The following is a 25,610-nucleotide window of genomic DNA, read 5'->3' on the forward strand; positions in this document are numbered from 1 at the left end:
CACATACAGTTCGTGCCGAACCTACCCCTGGTCGATCCCTATAACCAAATACAGTGATTTTATTCTTTGGAGCAGGGGTTTCAAACTGTGCGGTGCGCCTTCTTGAGGAGGCGCGAGGACTTTTAAAAAAATATCCTACAAAGGAACTTATTTATAATGCAATCACGCATACTTAACTCTGCACCCTTCTTCTTTAGTAATACATAGTGGACTAATCCTTTGTATTACCTCTGAGATTTAATAAATTGTGTGACTCAAAAAGTTCATACATCCCATTGACTTTGCTCAACATTTAAATGTGCCGGTTTTTATTACTTAAATCCCCTCTCTGCTCGTATTTTTCTATTTTAACATAAATATCTCACTTACTACAATTTATAATTATTAACACTGGCTAATATTAAAAGGTGTAGTCAGTGTATAATGTAGATCACCTGTGTCAATGAGATATTTCCATTAATGGTTAATAAATGAAACATAGTTAGTCTTTCTTTTAGGGACACATGCATTTATGTTGTTAACACATTTCATTTTTGATAGGTGAGGCTCATTCAGATTTTGGTGTTAAGGAGAGCCTCAGCTGCAAGAAGTTTGAAAACCCCCTGCCTTGGACGATAAAGTATCCTCCCCATATATATATATATATATATATATATATATATATATATATACATTAGCTGAACCTGCGCTCTCTACACAGCGCATCATTCACATATGAGCATGAATCTCCTTGTTATTCCTCAAATCTGTATATGTCCCTTTACAGACACAAGTGAAAGACGTCTTGATAAAAATTGGCAAGAGATACCATAAAGGGCAGATTTTGTCAATTGCTTTTTCAGTATTTCGCACCGTTTGCAAGATTTTGAGCCTACTTCCGGTTGGAGTTTTTAATTCATGTATGATCAGTGTTTTCTTTCTTTTTGCATGCAGTATGTAATAAGTAAATACATTTCACACACAATTAATTATAATGTCAGTGATATATGGTGTTCATTGGGCAAAACACTCCAAACAATAAAGATTCAACTTAGAGGGGAAAAATGGTTATCCTTCGGTTTTCATTATCATTTAGCCATGAAACAAACGCCTGAGTGGTACGCAGCCCCTGTATACAATTATGTGGTGTTGGAATGTATAATGTGTAGGATATGATTGAGTTTTTTTTTATCTTTTTTAATTTCGACACTTCCAGTGTATCCGTAAAAATGTAATAAAGAAATAATGGCCATGTTTTTTAAATATTCAATTAGAACTGGACAATCTACACAAAATTTGCAAACGATCAGTGAAAACGTCATCTTTCTAGAGCCTGTAGTTTCCGAGATCTCATTGTCGAAAGGATTGGCCACAAACATATAAACGCCCAGAAACGTATAGTTTAAAAGAAACCCAAAGATGGCAGCACAATTCATTTGCATTGATTTTGGAAAAGGCTTATTAAAATAGAAACGCTTTAAACAATAATTTTTAAAAAAGTCAACTTTATTTGAAAAAGGTGTACTTAAATAATAATAGTAAATGCAGAGAAAACTAAATACATGAAAGTGCGTCGGGACCGTAATACAGCAAATTATAGATGCGTTAAAATATTAAATAATACTTTTGATAAAGTGGATAGTTTCAAATATCTAGGATCAATATTAACAGAGGAAAATCATATCCACGAAGAAATTAAATGTCGACTAAAAGCAGGGAATTCGTGTTACTATTCGGTTCAAAATCTCTTGTCGTCGCGAATTCTGTCGAGGAATTTGAAGCTTAAAATATACAAAATGATAATCATGCCTGTTGTTTTGTATGGCTGCGAAACATGGTCACTTACTCTGAGGGAAGAACATAGACTGAAAGTATTTGAGAACAAGATCCTGAGACGAATATTCGGACCCAAGAGGAACGGGAATGGGGAATGGCGGAAACTTCATAACGAGGAACTACATAATTTATACGGTTTACCCAACATTGTTAGGGTCGTCAAGTCTAGGAGGCTTAGGTGGGCGGGTCATGTAGCTAGAATGGAAGAAAGTAGAAACGCTTTCAAAGTCTTGACTGGAAGACCAATCGGAAAACGACCATTAGGAAGACCTAGGCGCAGATGGGAGGACAATATTAAGATGGATCTCGCAGAGATTGGAATACAAAGTAGAAACTGGATGCAGTTAGCTAAGGATAGAAGTCAGTGGAGAGCTTTTGTGAACGCGGCACTGAACCTCCGGGTTCCATAGGTCATAGAGTTAGTTAGTTAGTTAGTACTTAAATAATTTATTTGAAGTACACATAGTTTAAAATATTTGTTTCTGTTAAACGTGAAATCACAAATAACCGTTGTTGCTATTGTAGCATTTGAATAGATAGATATATATATACACACACCTGGAGTGAAACTATAAACGTTCGTATGCTTACGGCGGTAGCTAATAATAATAATACATTAAATGCAAGTAAAAGAAAGCTATGTAAGATTGTATTACTACTTCTGCCATGATAATTGAAAAAGGAAAAAAAATTATTTAGACGGTACTATCGTATTATCTGAAGCTGTTTTCCAGTTTTACTCTACGCATTAGTATGATTCTGCTATAAACTGAAATGACGCTAATTGGCATTTTTGTATCCAACGTATGATATTAACTGGGATCCCCAATTAGAAGTATATCATAAGATTCCATGTTAATGTTATATCAAAATTTGTTTGATATTTAACTTCATTACAACTGTAATTAATATACTAATAAAATTAGAACGAATGACGTTAAACAAAATCATTAACTTCCCAAACAGTGATTATCACTTTTGTAAATTTGTTCATTTAACGTTTTGAAATTAAACTTATCTTCATGTGCGTGATAGTCCAGTAGTTTGAATTTTAGTTCCTGGCTAGTTCGGTGCGATTTATTTTATTTAACAGACAGGGTTTCTGCTTTATCTGGATTTGGTAATATTTTACACCTTTGTAAATTTCATATAATATCTTGCAGAAGAGATTTTAAGTAATTTTGAAACTTGGAGCCGACAAATGTCGACGCGATAATTGAACTCTTGCCGCATACTGCCCAACATGTCTTCCGAGACGATGGTTGCTACTTCTTCAATTCTCCTTTTGATTTCCACAAAATCACGTGGAAGTGAAGGGACATATACAAGATCCTTTACATAAGCCCATAAAAAAATCACAAGGGGTGATATCGGAGGACCAAGGAGACTATTTCAGCACACATTGGTCGGTTGCTGCATCATGACCAATCTATCGATTGGGTAGCTCTGCGTTCTTCTGTAATGCCCTAACATCACGTTGAAAATGTGTGTGTGTGTGGTGTTGGTAGTGGGGGAGGGGGGGTGTCTAAGTAAGGACAAAACTCACTGATTCAGTGTACAACAATGGTATTAACCAGTTCTACAATATCTGAAGGAAGAACTGTCCAGTTACAGTTTGCTCTTCAAAGAAGAAAGGACCATAAAGGTTCTTACGAAATATGACACACACACACACACAAAAAAAAAAGAAAATCTTCGAAGAATCTCGCTCATGTTCAGCAATGTTACGTGGGTTTTCTATTCCCCAAATTCTACAGTTTCGTTTAAAAAAAAAAAAAAAAAAAAAAAAAAAATCACACTGGTCTTTGTCCTTAGGGTACAACTTTTGCACTAACTGTAGTCTGTAAAGTTTTATGTTTTTTTTCTTCACAAGACACGCTACACATTCATTGTTGACATTTCCAACTCCACGTGAAGTTCAGACTCTTTGTGAAGCTTCTCTCACTCGTTCAGTGTCATTTTGCTCTTACACCTGGCCGACCACTTGTCTTTTTAACACACAAACACTCAGTTTCAACACACTTTATATGCCAATTGTAGATTGCTTTCTTGGTTGGTGCTGCTTTCTGGTACTTCATCCTAAATTTTCGTTGGACTCTTTTCATCCATTGCACTCTTTGTTTTGTCCAATTCTAGCACGCAAAAAGCCTTCTCAGCTCAAGAAAGCGCTCTCTTGATTATGATACCACCTAGCAACGATATATGGAATTCCACGTAACACCTGCAATGAGAAAAACTTACAACTTTTTGAAATGATGTACTTTGTTAATTTATAATGCTACAGTACCTTTTACAATACGTTTGTCTACAATATTTTTTATGAAGTGTTCCCGGACTTTCTTTACACAGTGTACGATTGAGTTCCCTCGTGACCATATGGTAAGCGTGCATGGGTTCAATAGAAAACACATAGAAAACAAGAGTTTGTTTCCGGTCTAGATCTCATATGGTTCGAATCCCAGGCTCAACTGTAGGCTTACGTCTTATATAACTTTACTACTGAAAGAAACTGAAATCCAAACTACTATTTCTTCGTATTTTTTCTTTCTTTAGCTTTTTGGGATGACCTTGACCCCCTGTAGCTTCTCGCGAGAGTGCACCACTGTTCTCGTAATATATATATATATATATATATATATATATATATATATATATATATATATATATATATATATATAAAGTATTTAAATTTACTGAAAAATAAAAATTGTCCCCGGCTTAGTGGAGTTGTTAATTTATACTCAGCTGGCATTAAAACGATTGCAAAGGTATAACATTGAAACTAAATGCTCTTTAGTGATATATAAGAAAAAATTTAGCTTATTATGGATATTAATGAACTAGTTTGTAAAATTTTGCGTACATCACGAAACAACTGATTCACCAATAGAATAATTCCTAATATTAATATGCTAGGTACAAGTATAGATAATTAATTGCGTTTGCATTATGTTCTGTGAATGCCGTATTGTGACGGATAAATGTTCTTCGTTTAACTTGTATAGTGTTTAAGTTTATAATGAGTATTTTTCTTTTCGCAAAGATAGAATAATATTATTTTAAATTTCTTAAGTTTGATACACTGAAAGGGAAGTTAAAACATTGCTGGAGTAGGCTGCCTATTAAAAGGAAAAGTAATTCGTCAGTAAGTAGGAGAAAAGTGTTATAGAAAGGTAAAAATGAGGACGTCAAATTTCAGCTGCTAGCACAGTAACGAAGGAAAAACTATAACTATATCAACTGTTTAAGATTTATTAGTATTTTAGACAATATTATTTTGTTCATGCAGGCTTGTAATATATGACTTAATTGAAAAGAATTAGAGTCAGATTTCGTGTGATGTGTTAACCTTCCAATGATAATATTATGAAAAGAAAAGAAATGATGTAGTTGCATGTTGTCTTTGGTTAAATCAATTGATTTCGAATTTTTATCTAGATATCTAGCTGGAAGATACAAGACTTCATTAAATCCTTTACATTAACTTCTCTGTGTAATACAGATGCATTTATAAAAAGCGGTCCTTGTTGAATGTGATGTGATCCAATTATCGTGATTACGAGAAGGTTCGCCAATTATATGAAAAAAAAAATTTCAAATACAAAGCTGTTTTACTGAATCACTCTAATTTTATATTAATGGAACACTAATACATAAAGATCATCTAATGGTTAAACGTATATTGAATCAGCAAGGCAAAGATGTTTCAGTGAATTGTCTCGTGTTTAGTATCTCAGTAACCATTATTATTATTATTATTGTTATTATTATTTATTTAGTTTCACGTTTAGTAATTCTGTGAAATTATTTCTGACATATTACCTATTCGTCATTTTATATGATGTAGTTTGTTGATAGAGATCCAAAAGTAACAAAAATTGATTACTGATGTGATATTACTAGTTGGGATCCACTTAACCATTCTATTGATTGCTAATCAACAAATTAAAAGGGTCCTTAATATTCCAAATAGTTTCTATATCTTTTTAATATTGTAAAAATTTAACATAGCATAAAATTTTGCACCTGGGAATTCTATGATCTAAAGTATTCAGTGTTTTCGAGAATTGCTCTTTGTTGAGTATTACTATAAGGAAATTATATATCAAAGTTTGGATGACACATTTTGTAACAATCAGAGGGATAGAGTTCTACTCATCAAATGTGTCTTTTCTGTGTTGAACGGGATGACTGTGTCAGTAACGTTTGTTATCATCATAATTTTTTTCCCCCATAATCTAATTAGTGTAGAAATATAGCACCCTTCTGCATCGTTGTAATATATTTCCATTCTCTTGTAGTTTGTGTGTGGCCCTGTTGGTGAGTGTGATATACGAATCAGTACCGGTGTAGAATTGATTTATCTCAACAGGATCTCACAAAAATTACGCGAGGAATGGAATATATTAAAGTGATGTAATAGAATGCTGTACTTCTAATTTGGCGCATATTTAGTTTCGAAAAGGGGTAACAAATGTCCAGTCATCCAGTTAAACATTGGAGAGATGCATTTGGGAAGTAAAACTTCCCTTTCCTTTTGATTGTTATAAGTTAAGCTACTATGTAACTACCCAACCGTTCAGCAGTCAGCAGTTCCTTGAAAACTTTTTTTTCCTTCAAGTGTCTTATAGAGCCAAAAATAACGATATGTTGTAAAATTTTGATATATAATTTTGAAGAGTGAAAAATATGATATAAATTTCTATAACATTGTTAAAGCACGAAACAAGTTGCATTTCTTGTTTTAAAAATACGTGTGTAAATAAATTGAGTCAAGGTTTTTTTTTTGGGGGGGGAGGGGGAGAAAAATAGAGAAGGTGTTTAAATCTGCTTGGAAGTAAGCCAAACAAATAACTTCGCGCTGTCTAGCTTAAGTGGTTCTTCGAGAATAAATACAATGTTTTTAAGGGGTTCCCGGATGTGCGTTGGGTTCTGCCGGGTTGGGATCATACCGTGAAACTCAGTATCTTGTGGTGTTTTGGCACCCAAAGGGGGATATGAGCTTGCCTTATCGCTTTGACACCGATACTGGAGATAGCTGGTAAATTACTCCTCGCTAAGAAAGTTCCTTCCACCAGCAGATACAACTGGCAGGTGGGCTTGTCTGTCGCGTTTATTGGACTCATTCCATTATCTTCTTCGGAAAGGTTATGTGCATTACGTAAGGCGAACGACTAACCACAGCGAGCCAAGCAATCGCACCCGGTTTAAAGTTGTAAACGCCTGCCTTATAAGACGAGCATCTGCCCATCCTGACGTAGACGGTTCCGTAAATATGTTCCTTATTCATGATTAAAAAAAAGTACTTTAGGCAGAATGAAACAATTTCTTATTAGGCAGTGTTAGAGGGTTATACGTTTTTAACTATGCAAATCTAGATATGTATCATTGTAGAAGCTTAAAGATTCAGGAATTTATATATATAATATAATACAATATAATGCGTTACAGTGCAGTAAATAGTTAATCTGTATTACAATGTTCAAACTGCAATATATATTTATACATTTTAAGTTTATATATATATATAGATGTAAATATACTTGCGGTATAAACTAGCAATTATTTAGAAAAGCTGTATGTGAGACAAATTTACCGAAACACCTTGTGCAATCAAATTTAGTATAAGACGAGAAAGGATAACAAGTATGGTACTCCTAAGGATGAAAAGGATACCTTTATTAATAGTAGGGTGGACGTTGTGTGCATGGGGTTGGGACCTGAGTGAGAGTATGTATTCAATGCTTGCAGGTGTTATCAGTTGGGGCGGAGCGACTCAGAGATAGCACACAAAGTGGATCACCTGCAGCTGACAAAGTAGAGGTATTTCACTAACCAACAGTCATGGCTGATCATTGGACTAAAGAGGTTTCTTTATGTCTTGATCTGATAATTATTTTTTGATGTTTTTGGGAGTGGTTATAACTGTTGAATTTTTTTTTTTTTTTTTTTTTTTTTTTTTTTTTTTTTTTTTTTTGTCTTAACTTAAAATTAACGTCAGATTTGAATTACATCGTGAGTATAATTTATAATGCACGATGAAACATAAAACAAGTTTAACTAATCAAAATTCCTACTAAAATCAATTTTAAAGTTAGAAATGAAAATTATGTACAATTTTTTGTATGATAACCATCAGCTTATCTTTTTAAAGCCTTTTAACTTTACCTGAAAATAGAATATTTTGAAAAGTTGGCTTTTAAAAGAAACTTCAAATAGACAAACCATTTAATTTTTTCGAAGTTTAGAGTTCTTCCTGTAAATGTACATAGATACACGATTTTCCAAGCTATTGTATAATACAGCAAATATATACCAGTAGCGCAATCAACTTCATCTAAATTTCGTCGCACCGTGCCGTGGTTTGCTAAGAGACCCATATTCACAGGATGTATTGCAATACATCAGCGTATTATTTACACAAGTTAAATTCAGTTTTTGCTACGTCGAGTTGCTATTGTCGCGTTCCTTTAAAGTTTTTTTTTACTTATCCGTTTTTGATATATTTGCGTGCGATAAACATTCGCATGGAATCAAAATGATGAGTACTCCTGTTTCCCTCCCAAGAAAAATCGCTAAATTGCTTTACCTTAATTTCTGTCTTTATCATGAGCTCTATGCAAACTGTTCTTCGGTTCAAAGTTCTTCCAACAATAGACAGTGACAATATACAGAATTTAATCCTTGGGAGTTTTTGTTCTAATCCCATTCATTGTTGGAATTAATTAATTGTTGTGAACAAATATAATTACCCACTGGCTGTCATTAATAATAGAACCCAAAAAATATCATACTTAACAGAGACAGCAAGGCTATAATTGTCTTCCGTTTCAAGTTTGCGTTATCATGTTACAATGTTGTGGAATCTAATTATTATCGCCCAGTAGCAACGAATGGGATAGCACATACTGAACCCAGGCAGTGTCGGTCACTTGTCGATTCGGCGCATAGTTTCTCGCGAGAATTTTTACAAAGTCCACACACTATCCCATACTTCTCAATCAGAGTGTACACAACATGCGAAATATTCTTGTTCATACGTAGCGTCTGCATAGATGACACAAAAAAAGAATATTGGGAAAACCAATTTTCTCAGCATTTAGTTCTTATTATAAGAAAATGATATTGATTTATTAGCATAGATCTCAGTATACGGAGTTTTTGTTGCTCTCTTTCGGAGCACATAAGCAAAGACTGAGAAACTAATTCCGATTTTGATATTTCCTCTATTTAAACTGGAGAAAAACTTTGGTGTGTAATCGAGAATGATTGGTAAATCCAGAAATGTCTGTTTCTACTCTTCTGTCTCCGGTACATTAAAACACTAACATCACACACTTACGAGTTCCGTCGTGACGAAGTGGTCTTATACTGAAAACGGACATCTAATTATAAAAAAACAATTAAGTACTCATGGTCAACATCCATTTTCAGCTACATTCAATCAAATGTGCAAAGGAATGCCACCTGTTCGTCGAATCTGCTGCCGACACGATAGTATGTCCCACTGTATGAAAGCTAGTAGATTTGTCTATTTGTCTATTTGCCGATTCGTGTATTTTTACTGTTGTGTTACTGTTTGAATAATGTAATTGTTGAGGAAAACGCTATTAATTATCAACAGCAATATCTCATATCATTAAATACCGACTCAGTTGCTATAGTTGATAAGGTAATACCGTAATAATTTGCTCTTAAGCATCTCGTAGTAAATATTCAGTCATAATAATAATAATAATAATAATAATAATAATAATAATAATAATAATAATAATAAAAGTTAGTCTAAATTGTTCAGAAGTTTAGTTAACAGTTGTGGTAAACTACTGTAGTAAACTATTGGTTTCTAGCTGATCGATTGAGAACAATAAATAACAAAGCAATGATAATAGTAATAATAATTTTTTCTTGATAAGCAGGTGTTACGTATATCATATGATGGATAGATAAGGCAAATGTAGATGCAACTTTTCCGTGCGGAGCAGTCATTGTAGATCAACATTAGTTTACTTTGATTTAAGAATTTATGTGCAAAGTTTTTCTAGCCCTTAGAAAGAAGACGACTGTAGTTAATGAGTCATTGAAAACACTACTGCAAGCAAAATTTTTTTTTTCTCAAGTGTATAGACGGGAAGTTACACGAAACCTTGTATTTTTTTTAAATTCAGTCAGTATCTGCCACAAATTTATATACACTCTGTTACTATCACTTCTTTTACTTAAAGCAGTACAACGCTTTTATCGATAGTTGAGTAAGTAATTGAAAGGGGGGGGGGGAGACTGATAACATTGTTTGTATATGCTGTTGTTCTATTCATTACTATTATTATTTGGGAGCCCTGAATTTTTGGATTCTGATTCATATGTGTTATTAAATGAGAATACTACATATATATTAAAATATACTAATACAGTTATTTTTGAGGCATGCGTCTTTAGTCTCTGATGATCAGTCGAAATTATTAATTTATTTTTTGTTTGTTTGATAATTTATTTATATATGTATGCAATTGTATTTATGCTATTTGTTCCATATATACAGTGTACTACTTCGTATCCTTTCTTGTTTTTGTTGTTCTTTTTCAATTTAACTCTGATACAAAGTTGTTTCCGGGGAATATTGACCACATTTTTCTCTCTGAAATTCCTGTACTCATTTATCACTAAGCAGAATTCCATATTACTGTATTGAATTTTTCAAATCTGTTATTTGTCTTTTACCATATGTTTCGCGAAGTATCCAAGAATATTGGTCACCTGTTTCTTTTGATCGTAACAAGGTGAAAGTTAATCTTTTCCGTAGCTGTGGAAAATGAGGTACGTTATTCAGTTAGTACTTTAATCATTTCTATACGAGACTGCGATTCTTTGTATATATTTTAAAGCAATAAATTAGTTTTCTGTATTTGGATCAAAAGATCCAATATATTTCAGGAAAAAAAAATTCTTGTAGGCTTTACATCAGGAGAACTACTTATAGTGGAGCCAAACTCAGACTATCACTTAACTCAGTATGATGCTTATTCCGTTTATTTATATATATATAAAACTCGATTGAGGGGCCGTTCAAAAATTTTGTGGCCCCTGATCCAAAAGCTAGTTTTTGGCCAAGATCGCATGCCTTTTTTTTTTTTTATCATTCCTAAAATTTTTGTTTACTTTTCGCATTCACTACTTACAATACTATTTGCGTTTTAAAATACCTAATATGCCTTCTGTTTATATACTGATAATTCGCAAAGTGTGAATGAGGACAGAAAGTGATTTATCGTGCCAAATTTATCATCCATCTTTCTAGCCTAGCTTCGTACTATAAGCATACGGGATAATACTTGATTAGGAAAAAAAAAAAGAAAAAAAAGATACCGTTAATATTAGTTTTAGGTGTTCATTCATTTCAGTAGTTATTAAGAGATACGTCCAAACCGAAGTTTTTCTTATCCCTATTGCTTTCGTCGCATTAGAAGGAGATATTAAAACCCTTTCGTAAGCTTAAATCATTTATTAGGACCATAAGTAATAAAAATTGACCTTAGGTTTATAAGTATTGTGTTCAATCTTATGTATATTTTGATAACAGTTAACTGTGTAAATATTTATCTGTCATTTTAAAAATTTAAAATTATCCTGAGTACACCCTAAGCACGGACTGTGGGAAAGATGGTGTTTATTAAAAGTGCTTCTTAGATAAGCTCAAGTCAGTCAGTTTAAATCAACTACGGTTTTTAATAATTTAGTTTAATGACTTGGCGTAACAGCTCATATTGAAGACCTGAGCCGCTCCAACGCCATCTGTCAGCAACCGGCTGAACTACTTTCAACCTAACGACGAGCACGTGATCAGCCCACTGCATCAAAAGTCTTATCGGGAGCTTTCTGGACCTAGTGGCCGTCACTTAACTACCCAGTTTGCCTCACGACGCTGGGTGAACGCCAAAAATTAGGAAACATCGGCCGGGAATCGAACCCGGGACATGAGTCCAACCCTTTAACCACTAGACTGCGGAGTCCCCAGTTTAGCTTAATATTTATTCATAAAATAGTATGAAAGTTCTTTTTTTTTTTTTTTTAATATAAATTACATCAGGATTTTTTAAACGTTAAAGGTAAGATAAATAAAATAATTTGTATTTAAGCATAATTGTCCACTGGACGAATCCTCAGCTTCTAATGAAAGACATCTTGGGTGTCTGTAACTGAATCTTCGGGAAGACATTTGTGTACGATAAACTCCCTTAGGTTTTAAAAGACAAACAGGGACGATATACCATTCTGGATCTTAAGGCAAACATTTTCCGTTCGGAGGATGACGTAAAAGCGCCCTTGAAATTACTTTCACTTGTGAGACATAAGATTCTACTACTTATATTTCAGTATCTAAATTTTTGTTATACCTCTGCATTAAAAAAATAAAATAAAATTTAGCAAAATCAAGGTAAAAGTAGTATGCCACAAAGCATACTGCAAATCAAATAGCTCTGCTCATGATAATATATACAGGCTTTTTAAGGAGAAAATTGTGGTCTTTTTTTGTGTCTTCCGTAATGTGGTTCTAGTTCGTATTATATGTCTTGATGTTGCATGTTAAGCGGGCATGTGAATAAAGCACAAATTCGTGAGCCTTCGTGAATTTGAAAAATATGTTGTCTTTGCAGTTCTATTCTGTCTTTCTGTTTGAGTTCGTGTGACAGTCTTGTGCAAGGTATTGTATAGTGTTCGTATGTTTTTTCAGCATTTATATATCGCCTTGCTATTACGGTATTACTATATGGGTTATGCTGAAATGTTGAAATTTGTAAAGCAACATTGAAAAAAATCTTTATTGCGTAGATATTCACTTAAATTCTTCTATTCTACTTGCTATCGTAAAACACGCATTATTTTCTAGCTTTTGAATTGAAGTCCTTTGGAGATTGTTTTCAGACATAAGCAGAACTTAACATAAAGGAACAGTGTACAAGTTCGTGAAATTCGATCTATTTTGTAGTTAAGTGTGCATTTCTATATTATGGCTCCATTTTCATTTTGTTAATTTCATGTTAATTATAACTATCATGTGTGAGTAGTGTTCCTAGTTAGACTTACACTTCAAAAATGAAGTTGATTTAAAAGCCTCTGTCAGCGATCTGGCTACTTTATTGTAAGATCAGAGAGCCTTGTTAATGTTAGCGTGTGCAGATGAGTATCTGAGTTACATTGCTATTATTATTCAATTCTTCAATGCGTGGCATCTATAAACTCAATTTTCTGTACTCCTTCACCCAACTCCCTAATTTCCACTTGTTCAAGTTCTTTTAGAATCACATAGAATGAAATTAGCCACCCTATCAATGCTGTACTAACGAATGCCCAGTCTGGCTCTTTAAGTAACTGAGCTGGAACCTGCCTCCGGACAGAAAAACACACGCGAACTTGATCTCTCTTCTTACTCCGTTGAAGAAGCATAAACCATTCGAATGTTAATAGTTGGTATGTAATTTGCAACTTCCAAGATAAGCGTATTTATCATTTGTTCCGTGCTTGAATTATAATAATCAATGTACAAGTATCGCCGTAATATCAATGTGTTCCACGATTCCTCAAACCCCTTTATATAAACAAATGAATTAGTAAAGTGAATTAGGGCATTTTCACATGTAAGCAATTCTCTTGTTTTTAAGAATTTGCGATGTTGTTTTATTTTAACTGTAATCGTTCTCTCGACCTCCGTAAAAGATACACACATTAAATTTCCAGCAGTGACACACAACCAACACTAGATTGTGACACAAAATCATTATAAAAATACTATAGTGAGTGAGTGTAATATGTTCACATTACCTTGAGGATGTTAGCAGAATAACTTGTGAAACAATCGATGGAAACAAACATTGAAAGTAAAACTCGATGTACATTCCAAAAAACGACTGTTCAATTGTCAAAATAAATTCACACAATCATCATGAAAGTGTCAAGAAATATGTATGGTAGTGCACTGTTAAAAATTCATAAATAAGTAAGCATGTATCCTGAGAATTTTGCTAACAGTCTTAAAAGTTAGGGTATAGCCTAGTCAATAAACCTTAATAAAGATAATTTCGTAGTGCAGTCATTTGTTTCCCTTCGTTAATATTCCAGGAGGCTAATGAGTGTGGTGGATATAGAATATTTTCAGTCAATGGTAATTTGTAACGTTCTAACAGTTGGGCATCAATCAATAGAATTCGGTTGCAGTATTGAAGTTTAAGGTTATGCTTTTACGTATCCTGAGTAAGTTTTTTTGTACTATAAAACAACTACTAATATAAACAATTTACTATAATTTAAATTTTAAATGTCACCATCAGAAGTATTTTCCGTCACTGACAGGTTAGAAGCTGTCCTGCGATATGCTCTCAGTTTACTTTTTCGTCGTGATGTAAAAGAATCCATCGTGATATTCTATCAGATGTAGTCCTCCACCCCTTCTTTTTTGTTCCATCTCATCTTAGGCACATGTCCCATAGGATACTGTTCCTTCTCAAATAATGTTCTAACCAGTTCTATTCTCTCTAACTATATCCAATATTGTTTTCTCCTCCTCCAGCTCTCTTACTCTCACATTCTTCCATATCTTCTATCACATCCCTTATAAGACAGTTTCTTCTCAAATAATGTCCTAATCAGTTCGTTTTCCTCTTTCTAACTACTACTGGTATTGTTGTTCTCTCTTCCAATGCTTACTGTTACCATCTTCCATTCTCTCTAACGCATCCGTATTAAGACAATTTGCTCTCAGATAATGTCATAATCAGTTTCTTTTCCTCTGTTTTAATTATGTTCAAAATAACTAAATTAACTGAGAGGATGTATGTCTGTTGATTAAGTACTAACCTTGAACTCCACTTAAGTACCTGTATCGTAGACGTTTCGATGACTGTATGTATTTCTGATAATTAAGGAATATTTACATTGATTCCTGGACTCATATTTAAGTTTTCAGTCCATAGAGAGAAAAGACTCTTTCAAACTTTGTTAAAAGCAAAACACAATTGAAATTTTTACTCCAATAAATCATTTGAAGGGTTCTTAAAATTCCTTTTCGCACAATCTTTTTTCTTTCTTTTCTTCTTTGGTTAAATAATTCGTGGATATATCATTTTATTTTATATCTATAACTTGAGCTCCGGTAAGCTTTGTAAATTATAGGCGCAGAATTACAAGGCTGAGTCATAAGTCTTGCAGTATTTCCACAGCTCAAATTGCAGGCGCGTGTATACTCCGTGATAGATCGTAAGTGTAAGATCAAATTGGCGTAAGAGGTAGTGTGGCAAACGGACTAACACTGAGGCTGTAACTCTGTCAGTATCTTCAGCAGTTCTTAGTAGCAGTGATGAATGCTCAGGAGCGTCTGATAGGTGAACTGTTACTGTAGGATTTCGAATTCGGGAATTACATTGCAGCAGCAATCCAAAACATGCGAAAAGGGGAAAATTGCAGTGAGCCACAGCACAGATTCCAGAAAATTCTTGCAGGTTATAGAAATGTCGAAGATCAGCTAAGATCCAACCGCTCTAGGCTAATAGATTCTGAGGTCACACGGCACTTCATTGAGAAAAATCCATCCACCAGCACATGATGAATGTCAAGCCAACTCGGCAGTCCCAGTCCACTGCAGTGCGTCACCATCACGTAATCGAAGAAAAACAATCAGGAGCTGGCCACATTGTGCCACATGAGATGGCCCCAGCCCAATCCTTTTCTTGCCCTTTCGGATTACTACCTGCTCCTGTCCATGGCACACTTCCTGAAATCACGATGCTTCACCAACCAATAGAAGACGGAAACAACAGTGATTGACTTATTTGCCTCTAAGGATAAGACGTGGTATCAACTTGAAATCGAGGTACTAGCAGAAAGGTGACTGCAGACAGTCCAGCATGAAGGACTATACTTTGAATGTAAACTTGCTGTCATTGTACTGTAATAAATGCAAGTGTATTGTTTACCAGAATATTGCGTGATTCATCCTTGTAAAGTAGTGAGTTCCTCATCCACAACTTGTTTAAAAAAAAAAAAAAAAAAAAGACATGCAATTTCATCAACCCTTCCAGTGATTTATTGGAGTAAAATTAAGCTGTGTTTTACTGTTAATGAAATTTAATAGTGATATTTTCTATGGATTGATAGTATAGCATTATATACAGAACCATAAATCAATCCAAATATTCCTGAATGATTATGTACTGATGATTATGACTAGCTGTCATCGAAACGTCTACGAATAAATTAATCACAGGCATGTTTAAGTGAAGTTCAAGGTTAGTGTTTCATTATGTCCAATATTGTTCTTTTCTTTCGTACAATTTGCAACGATACCGACCATGCCCCGAGGGTCAGCATGTAGTTATTGATGAAAAGATATGTCATTAAACTTCCACATTCCTATTTCCAATCGCCAATCTATTAAAAAGTTTCAGATTTTTTAGAATTCCTTTGTGAAACATAGCGCGGTTTATTTATTTTTGTTATTTAACATTCAAAAGTACTGTACATTACCGACAAAGACAAAAACAGGTCAGTTCGTCTAACTGAGAATCCTGGGTGAACTCCGCTCTCCCTTCCCGTCATAGCAGTTACGCCCATGGAAAAAAAAAAAAAAAAAAAAAAATCTGCCTTTCTTAAATTCGTTATCAATGTTTTAAACTACAGATCTTTATGCTAATTAAGTTTTTTTTAAAAATGAATCGCTACAGTATTCCGAAGAAATTAGCGAGGGGAGGACAATATTAAGATGGATATCGCAGAAATAGGAATACAAAACAGATGCTGGATCCAGTTGGTTAAGGACAGAGGTCAGTGGAGAGCTTTTGTGAACGTGGCAGTGAACCTCCGGCTTCCATAGGCCATAGAGTTAGTTAAGTCCCATCTAGACATTTAGAGAACTCACCATTCCCGATAAACTGGGAACATGTAGGCCTGAAAACTGTTACAAGTTTTAATGTTTTGAAGAATATCATGTCGAGAAGTTTTTGTATTTGAAAGCCTTGAAAACGGTAAATATTTCCCTTAGTATATTCATAAATTAGCTTCCAGTATTCAGAAAATGCATTGTTGTATTAAGTTTAAGCAAAATCAGCTGTATTTAGGTTATTGTTTTTCAGTGTATTTTAAAAGCATGTTATGTACTATTTAAGAATGTATGCACTTTTAATTAATTCTGTTTCGTATATAGAGACTATGTTATGTTTGTTAAAATATGGTAGGTATACAGGGTGTTCCAAAATGATTTAAGCTAACGTTGGAGACAATTTGTTCCGATGTATACATCATAATATGACAAGAAATAACATAATATGTTTATCTTAGCAGTTTGTTACAAACTGTGAATTAACAGCTGTTACAGGTTAAAACTTTTTATACCATCAGTGTAAGAAGTAACAGGTATAGTCTGCTCGCAGTATGCATTATTTAATTTTAGGTTCTATTGAACTTTCCTATGTCTGGTGGTCTAGCTTTAAATGAACAGAATATGAAAACGTCCGCGCTCTGACCTTGAATTAAAATTTGATTAAAAGTGAAAGATTAGAGTGATGAAATATAAATAAAATATTCATGCAATGTGGTGAATGCGCAAAGGAACACCCTGTATTTGTCTGAAGTGGATGTTCATTTTGAAAAATATAAATAGTGTCATAAGTATGGAGATTTCAGTGCAGTAATACAGAGAAATATTGTATGTAGAAAACATTGAAATGAATGAATAATAAAAATAATGTTTTTCGTAGCCATATGGTGATCTGCGAGCCAAGATATACCAAGCTTATTTAATATGGCGTGGAGCTGGCATGGCGATTCAGGGAGTGCGAACATGCGGTGATTACATGTTCAGTGGACATACCGTGGCCCTTACAATGCTAAATTTTTTCATTACTGAATGTAAGTATCAATATGCTCACGTATGTTAATTAATAGTATCCCAGTAACAGTTTTTACAATAAATAATAATAATAATAATAATAATAATATAATGAGGAGGAGGAGTGATGATGATTGATAGTAGTATCATCTTGCTGAATGGGGAAGAGATAATCGCACGATCTCCCTTGAGTACGCTACTGTCTCCGAGAGCAATTTATATTGCTCCGGGTGAAAATACTGGACTATTGTAAATAATGATTTCGATTTCAAAATACAATAATTTACGTTTATGTATTCAAATGACGTGCAGCTCATGTGAAATGGAAGAAAAAATTCAGTAAGTTTTAGTGGTTGGCATAGCTGATGTTTAATTACACATTCCGCCGCTATGGTGATAGTAAATCAAGATGGCAGGAAACGAAAACAAGAGAACATTTTGTGTTTCGAATTTCATGTAAAACAGTCTGTGATTATAATTCAACTCTTTTAGGGCGAAGTTCGGGATAGATCTATCAGGTGGGCACTCAATTTGAAAGTGATGCATACAATTTAAAAAAAGTGGATGTGTCTGTAAGAGGAAATAAACAGGACGGATAGAAGTTTATAAGGAAACAGTTGATCATGTGCGTACGACTTTCGCAAGAAGCCCACAAAAAATCAACGGTTCGTGCAAGCAGAGAATTAAACTTCAAGCAGACAACAGTGTGAAACAATCTGCAAGAATGTTTGAAATTTAACCCGTACCGATTGAAATTGTTGCAGACGCTTAACCTACTGACAAGGATAAAAATCTTTGAGTCCTGCGTCGCAATGCAAAACCAAATGGAAAGAGATGGTTTCATTGAGTCAGTTGTGTTTAGTGATGAGACTACCTTTCACCTTTCGGGGGAAGTAAACAAACAGAATGTGAGGATCTGGGTTTTTAGAAAACCCTCATGGTTAAGAGGAACAAATCCGCAATTCCCACAAATGAAATTGTTTTGTGCACTCACTTTTTTTTTTTTTTTTTTTAATATAAAGTAAATGGTCCTATGTTTTTCGAGAAAGAGACTGTAAACTGACTTTCCTGTCTTCATATACTCCAGGCATGGATTTTCCCGCTGCTGGAATAGGCTATGGAAACTTTTATTTTATAGTAGGACAGGTTAGCCCCACATGAGCACCAGGATGCTAGGAGGGAACTTAACTGCGGTTTGCCAAATCAATGGATAGGACAAACTAGTCGTGAGTGCTAGGTTCTCCTTCCTTGCTTTCCCGTCACCCGTGCCACCAGTCGCTTGATACCACCCCGTGTCTTTTTTTTTTTTTTTTGTGGGGGTGGGGGGGGTGCTTGGTGGACTGCTCGTGGCATCGATCATCGGGAACTGCATCACCTATTCCATTCCTTGGATAATCATCTTAGAGGAGGCCAGTTCAAATTCCTAATAGAGGTGCAAAATACACGTAATACCTTCTTCGCTTCACGGCTCAGCAAGTACTACCTCGATGCAATCCATGGCCTTCCAGAACATTGGCAGAAGGTCGTCGATGCTGATGGGGACTATTTTTGATCTTCCAGGTACGTCTTAGGTGACATCGATGTTGGAAGGTGGTGGGTGAAAAAGCGATAGAACTTTCATGGTTACCTTTATAATAGCTCGCGAGGACATTTTCGGTAGATCGCGTTCAATCTCCGGTTGGCATTTCTTTACCTTGATTCCTCCATTGAGCTGACGCTGATGACAATAACTGCTTGTTTCTCTCGCACAACTGCCGTTGTCAGCCTCCTCGCACACTTGATTGTATATGCGTGGTGTTCTGCATATTATGTTTTTCTTGTGTATATTGGACATTTGCTAACTTAGTTTGATTTCATTGTTACTAGAAATATAAGTTTATAGGCAATAAACAAACGTAAGATTTTTTATAATAAGAGTTTATAGTTCTTTTGGTTGGTAGCTCACAATAAGACTTCAGAAAAGTACGGTAGCTCAAAAGCTTCTAAACCCTAACTAGATTTACATAAAATCGTGAGGTAAATAGGAAGCTTTGAATTAAGAGCTAGCGGGAACCGGTTTTTTTCCTCTACCATTACAATTTTTCACAATATTGTTCCATTACTGGTACCAGTAGGTCAGTTGCTATGTATGTTTCTCTTAATCTTTACGGAACTTTGTCTTGATGTAGGAATTATACCACTAATACTACCCGTTAATTTTATATTCTTGTTCCCTCGTTTAATTTTCATCATCTACGTCGTCAGGGTATGGTTTCTTCAACAATGTCCGAACATTTTTATACGTATTTTACATTATTTTCGTTAACTCCTATTATTCCTAATGCCTCCTAATCGTTTATCGCTCCAATCAAGTATTTTTTTTTCTCTTCAGTATTCAAATTTCCGATAATTTAAGTACAATATTGCCGTTATTATCTTAATGCCTCACATGACATCAAGATATGATTTTAAATTGAAATAGTTCGTATTGAAATGGCTAATACAGTGAAACCTCTGAATAACGGACACCAATGGGACATGAATTTTTGTCCGTTACAGAGAGGTTACAGAATTTAATCTCTCACAACGGTAATTGTATGCAGTAATATACAGTGAATACATTATGTATGAGCGTAAATACGTAAAATTCAATATGAAAATACTCTTATTTAGTACGTATTTGAATTACTGCGAGGGATGAAGGAGAAATTCATTTCTGTTAAGTAATATTATTGCTGGGGGATGTGTTAATATATTCGCATACTGCAAAAGATAATGCGTGTATGGTAATTTTCTCAAGTACATGTCATCACCCTGTAAAACAATCCACTAATTCACATACCGCCTATACTAAAAGTAAAAATAGCTTAATATTATTATTAAATTTTGAAAATGTGGAGAACAAACTCATCTGCTATGAATTTCTTGGGAAAAAGTCTGCAATAATTTTTGGCCATACGACTGACTCTGTATAAGTGTTACGTCTTATTGAAGAGTTTCTAGGATTTCCACCTGAAAGCAGTTTATTGCGGGCAGAAAAAAAAATATTATTTCAAGTTCAGCTTGAAGCTGTTCTGTTTGATGATTAACCAGATATAGACTCACGACAGATACACTTTCTGTTTACTGTAATATATCGTAGAACCGAGAATAATTCCTGTCCGCTATGAAGAGGTTATTGAAACGTTTGTGGGAGGAGGGGGGGGGGGGGGAAAGAACTGTTCGCGTCCGTATCTGAGAGTGTCCGTAAAAGGGAGGGTTTTTGTTCTGTAAGAGAACATATATTTTTACCGGGCAAAAAAGAAATCTGTCATTATAGAGGTGTCCGTTAAGGGAGGTTTCACTGTAGAAGGTGTGATCAAAGAATACGGTGAATGTTTTTTATATAGCAGTAACTGCTGATATTACAACCATTTGATGTAATTTTCCTGATAGCCTGATCCCTTGAGACAGGCAGCTTCAAGTTGGAACACGTTCTGACTTCTCAATCAGCGTTCAGAACCGCTAGAGTGAGGTTGTGCGTACCGTATCTGTCGCGCATCATGGATTTCAAACAACGCATTAACATTAAATTCTATTTCAAGTTGCCAAACGGTGTCAAAGAAACTCATGGAATGTGTAAAATTTTCGTATGACGATAATGCTGTAACTGTAGACAGTTTACAAGTGATATGAACGATCTAAAAATGGAAATGAGTCGGTAGAAGACGAGCAGCGTTCGGTACGCCCATTAACCACAAAAATAGAAAAAATGACAAAAATTGTTCATTCAAACAGGTGAATGAACAATACGCCATTCGGGACTTCGAGAGCTTATCGAAGACTTTAACATCTCGTACGGGTCCGTGCAAAGCGTTTTAACCGATACGTTTCAAATGAGAAGAGTGAGTTCAAAATTCGTTTCTCACACCTCGCTTTTGATCGACGAGTTTTGGGCCGGAAAAATATTCCTGTCTGTCCTTCCTGTCTGTACTCTTTGGATAAAGCACCATTTGACTTCTGGCTCTTCCTAAACATTAAAACCGTGCTTAAAGGAAAACGTTTTGACACCCGTTTCTGGCATTGAGAAGGCCATGACAGAGCAGATGAACGCTGTTCCAAAAGAAGCCTTCCAGAAATGCTTCCGGTCATGGATTCAACGTTGGGATAAGTGCATTGATAGCCAGACTAAATCAGAATCCATGTAAGCTTATTGCTTTGTTTCTAATAAAATTATTCACGTATTTTTTTGATCACACTTCGTACGTTGGTGCAAACACTTTTGACAACATCCGGTGTGGACATCCTGATTCATGCGGAATTCGCACTAAAAAATGTGTATCTGTAGAGGGCATGCGTGTACTAGTTTGAAAGTCGTCGGACAAGATGACAAGTGTAGTTTCGTATCTGCAATATCAGGACGACACCAGTAAGAGCCTATTGTGCAATTAAGTGACTCCGAGCGTGGCAATGTAGTGGGATTACGAGAGGCCGAGGAATCTTTTCGTAAAGCTCCCGCTCGTGTGTGTGTTTGTGTCGAACGTGTCAATGATATAGTAATAATGTACACGATGAGAGGTAGAAGGTACACACAGCATGATGCCCACCGGGACATCGGGGAGCACATGGATGGGAGAATCGTGTGACCCACCCTAACTTGACGCAGACATCCGTCATTGCAATCAGAACCACTATACCCTCCCATATAAGCGCGCATGCAGTAAACAATCAATTGTTGGAGGCAGATGCGTTCCTCTCGGACGATTAACCTTGACACTTGCTCATCACCGAGAACGTCTTCTGCGGTATGAGGAGAGACTCCAGTGGTGGGGTGAATGGAGTAGGTTGGTTGTGAAATCCGTTTCTGTCTCATCCGGTCGATGTGCATGACTGTAGGTGTGAAGTGGGTGGGAAAATTCAGACTGCGTTCGTTATCGCCACAGGATTCACGTTTGGCATTGTGCTGTTGGGAAGAAGACAATAAACTACACAACCTGCCTTTCTCTTGTCTTAATTCAAGGGAGTATGACTAGTGCATCGCCAATTCTGTCCCTCGACCTTATGCGAGGGGGAACCCAAAAATAACCGGGATTTCCTCAGAAAAAACATGGACTTTTTTGTTTTGTTTGAGTACAACTTTAATCACCCTCGAAGTACTCGCCATTAGTTGGCGATGTTGTTCTCTGTTCGCACACTTGAAAGACGACCGGAACGGGGCTGATCTTCAATGGTTATTTGCTCCTTTTAAACCGAGCAAATTATTCGTACACTTGCATCTTATAGTGAGCATGTTCTTCATAAGCCTTTGCGTAATCACAACAGTTTCTGTTGCGTTCTTACCGAGTAAGAAACAAAATTTCACAACCGCACGTTGTTCATGAGAACCTGCCGTTTCTTTGTGCCGTGAGTGCACTACAGACACACACACACAGAGAACTGCCAGGGAAACACACTGGTCGTTGTCGGTTGACGCCACACAGGGGAGGTCCTTCCACAGCCCCCTAGCGGCGCAACCTCATACTACAAGTACACGGTACGCAGAAGTACGATTCTGGTTATTTTTGAGTTCCTCCTCGTATATACCCTGTACCCGTCTTCAACAAGATAATGCATATCCCCATACTGCCAGAACAACAACCATTGTGCTTTACTCAGTACACGCCGTCTATAACCTGGGAATTTTTGGAACTAAAGCCCTGGCGAGCTTGTGTGGAACGGTGTTTAACTGTCGGTCGGGAATTGGCATCGACGAATGTCCCAGCTAGGTCCAGTTAGGCAGCAAGTGCGAAATACCATACTGCATATAAACATTTGTCACAATTGGCTGCTTGTGTATCTGGCCGCGTATTAAGATGAGTGCTGTATGTTTTATAATACATTAATATAATATTTTCGGAATGTCCGACGGACACCATACTGCCATCACCTTCATTCTGTGTAAATCTTTAGTCCAGATCCATGAATTCAAACTGGCTGCTTTTAAATGTATTTCATCAGTTTCAAATATGTATGAAAACTCTTCTGGGTGTGAGTTCGTATGTGAATGTTGGGGAGAAGGGAGCGGCGTAACTTTATAAATGTTCACTAATTACATTTTCTGTCTTTTATTTTCAGATACACCAAGACAGTTATATTTCATCCATACATTCACCTGGTTGATGAACATGTTCGGGATCTTTTTTATTTTAGCTGCTCATGAACATTATTCCATTGATGTGTTTATAGCGTTTTACATAACGTCCCGTCTTTTCCTCTATTACCATACGTTGGCTAATAACCAAGCTCTTATGCAAAAAGACTCAAATAGAACAAGAATATGGTTCCCGTTGTTTAGTTTCTTCGAATCCGAGGTTGATGGAATCGTACCCAATGAGTACGAATGGCCCTTTTCTGTTGTAAGTGTTAAAATATGGTGTAAAAGCAAGTGGGAAAAATTTATGCTCAGCATGCAAGATTCCAACAGCTCCTCTTATAACATAACAACGAGACAAACCAAAACGAAATGACCCAGGTGTGGGCCATCACAGGCACAAACGAAAAGCGCAAAAGCGTAATTAATATTGTTCCGTTAAAAGTATATTTTTCTTGTTCTGCAAGAAAGTTATCAACTATTGGGAGATGTGTGTATATATCGCGCGTTTGTATTTAAGTTGTTATTATTATTTTTATTATTATTTAAATGTGTATGAATGGCAATAAAATATCTCGCGTAGTTGCTGCTAGTACTGTATGCATTGAATGTTTTGCTGTAATATAAAAAAAATCCCGCTCTTCTTTTGTCGCCAAATATCTAGTTCCATTTGTAAATTATTTTATTTCATAAGCTTCATGATACACCTTCATCGTGTTCATATTACAGATTTCCTATTTTATAGATTGTTATTTTAAATATATTTATAAACGATTATGTAAGATCTAGTTGTGTATTGTTGAACACAATGTAATAGATCTAAATAGTGTAACAGACATTGTTTGTACATCAAGTAATACGATTAGTCTTTAAAAAAAAGAAGAAGAGAAAGAAGAAAGAAAATGAAATTTCTTTCTTTGTCATTTTCCTCATAGTGTAAGATTACATTAAGAAGAATAATTGCAATGTTTCATGTTAAATTCTAAAAATGCAGTAAATTTTTAAATCACATATTCTGTTTGGAACGAAAATAAACATTCGTTAATTTATATATGCGTATTCTTTTCCCGCTACCGTACAAAATGTTGAAGCAATTCAACATGACAGTATATGAATGTTACCTGGCCAGTGATGGGCACTAGCAGTTATTTAATTCTCAGTTGACTACAGAGTAGCAGTTCAGTTCTCAGATGATTAGAATACCAGTTATTCTGTTCTCAATTGACTAAAGTGTCAGTTATTCAGTTCTCAATTGCCGAATGACGTAAACAACACGTTATAGGGTGGTTCGTGACTATAATTAAGCAAGTCATCATTTTTCGAACACTGTACATCCATCTCTACAAGCAATCCATAACTTGTAATAGTTTCGTAACTGATAAACAAATGGATTCATTTCAAATGGATTTTTATGCGGTGACTTGGGCCCACCCTGTATGATTATAGGATGAAGTGGTTAACCTTGAACGAGGCTTTTCCCTCGGCTTGTGTTGCGTATAATGTCTCGAAAGACACAACACATCAAATTGCGTATGTCAAATTTAGTAGTGATATTTTGAATTTAAAAATCAAGTGGAAGTGACCGTGCTTAGACTAATTTTTTCCCTTTCCTTTTTATGCAGTGATAATTTTTGTTCCAGATGCGGAATATACAGAAGAAAATAAGAACCTTTTGTATGATTTTCTTTTAATGGCTCAGTTGTTCCGTAAATAACATACAAATGTAATCCAAAATACAAGGATACATTAGAAGACTTGCAATAGTCTGTGGTACTCAGTATACCTGTATTTATTGCAGTACAATGAAAGCAGGTAACATTGAAAATATAG

The 25,610-nt window shown here is 35.3% G+C and overlaps 1 protein-coding gene across 2 annotated transcripts in view; it reads left to right on the plus strand.

The window, feature by feature from the left end:
• Positions 1–24,829, plus strand: part of LOC145686700 (sphingomyelin synthase-related protein 1-like) — a 49,594-nt gene extending 24,765 nt beyond the window's left edge. The window contains exons 5-7 of one of the 2 annotated variants that reach the window (XM_081760253.1): positions 7,567–7,638; positions 17,562–17,712; positions 23,765–24,829. In XM_081760253.1, the coding sequence (XP_081616379.1) occupies positions 7,567–7,638; positions 17,562–17,712; positions 23,765–24,156 (615 nt within the window). In that variant the 3' untranslated portion in view covers positions 24,157–24,829. The remainder of the gene's footprint in view (positions 1–7,566; positions 7,639–17,561; positions 17,713–23,764) is intronic. The other variant, XM_081760254.1, reaches the window with a different exon arrangement.
• The last annotated feature ends 781 nt before the right edge of the window (positions 24,830–25,610 follow it).

The sequence above is a fragment of the Thermobia domestica genome, chromosome 5 (genome assembly GCF_964235325.1).
Source record: "Thermobia domestica chromosome 5, izTheDome1.hap1.1, whole genome shotgun sequence".
NCBI lineage: Eukaryota > Metazoa > Arthropoda > Insecta > Zygentoma > Lepismatidae > Thermobia > Thermobia domestica.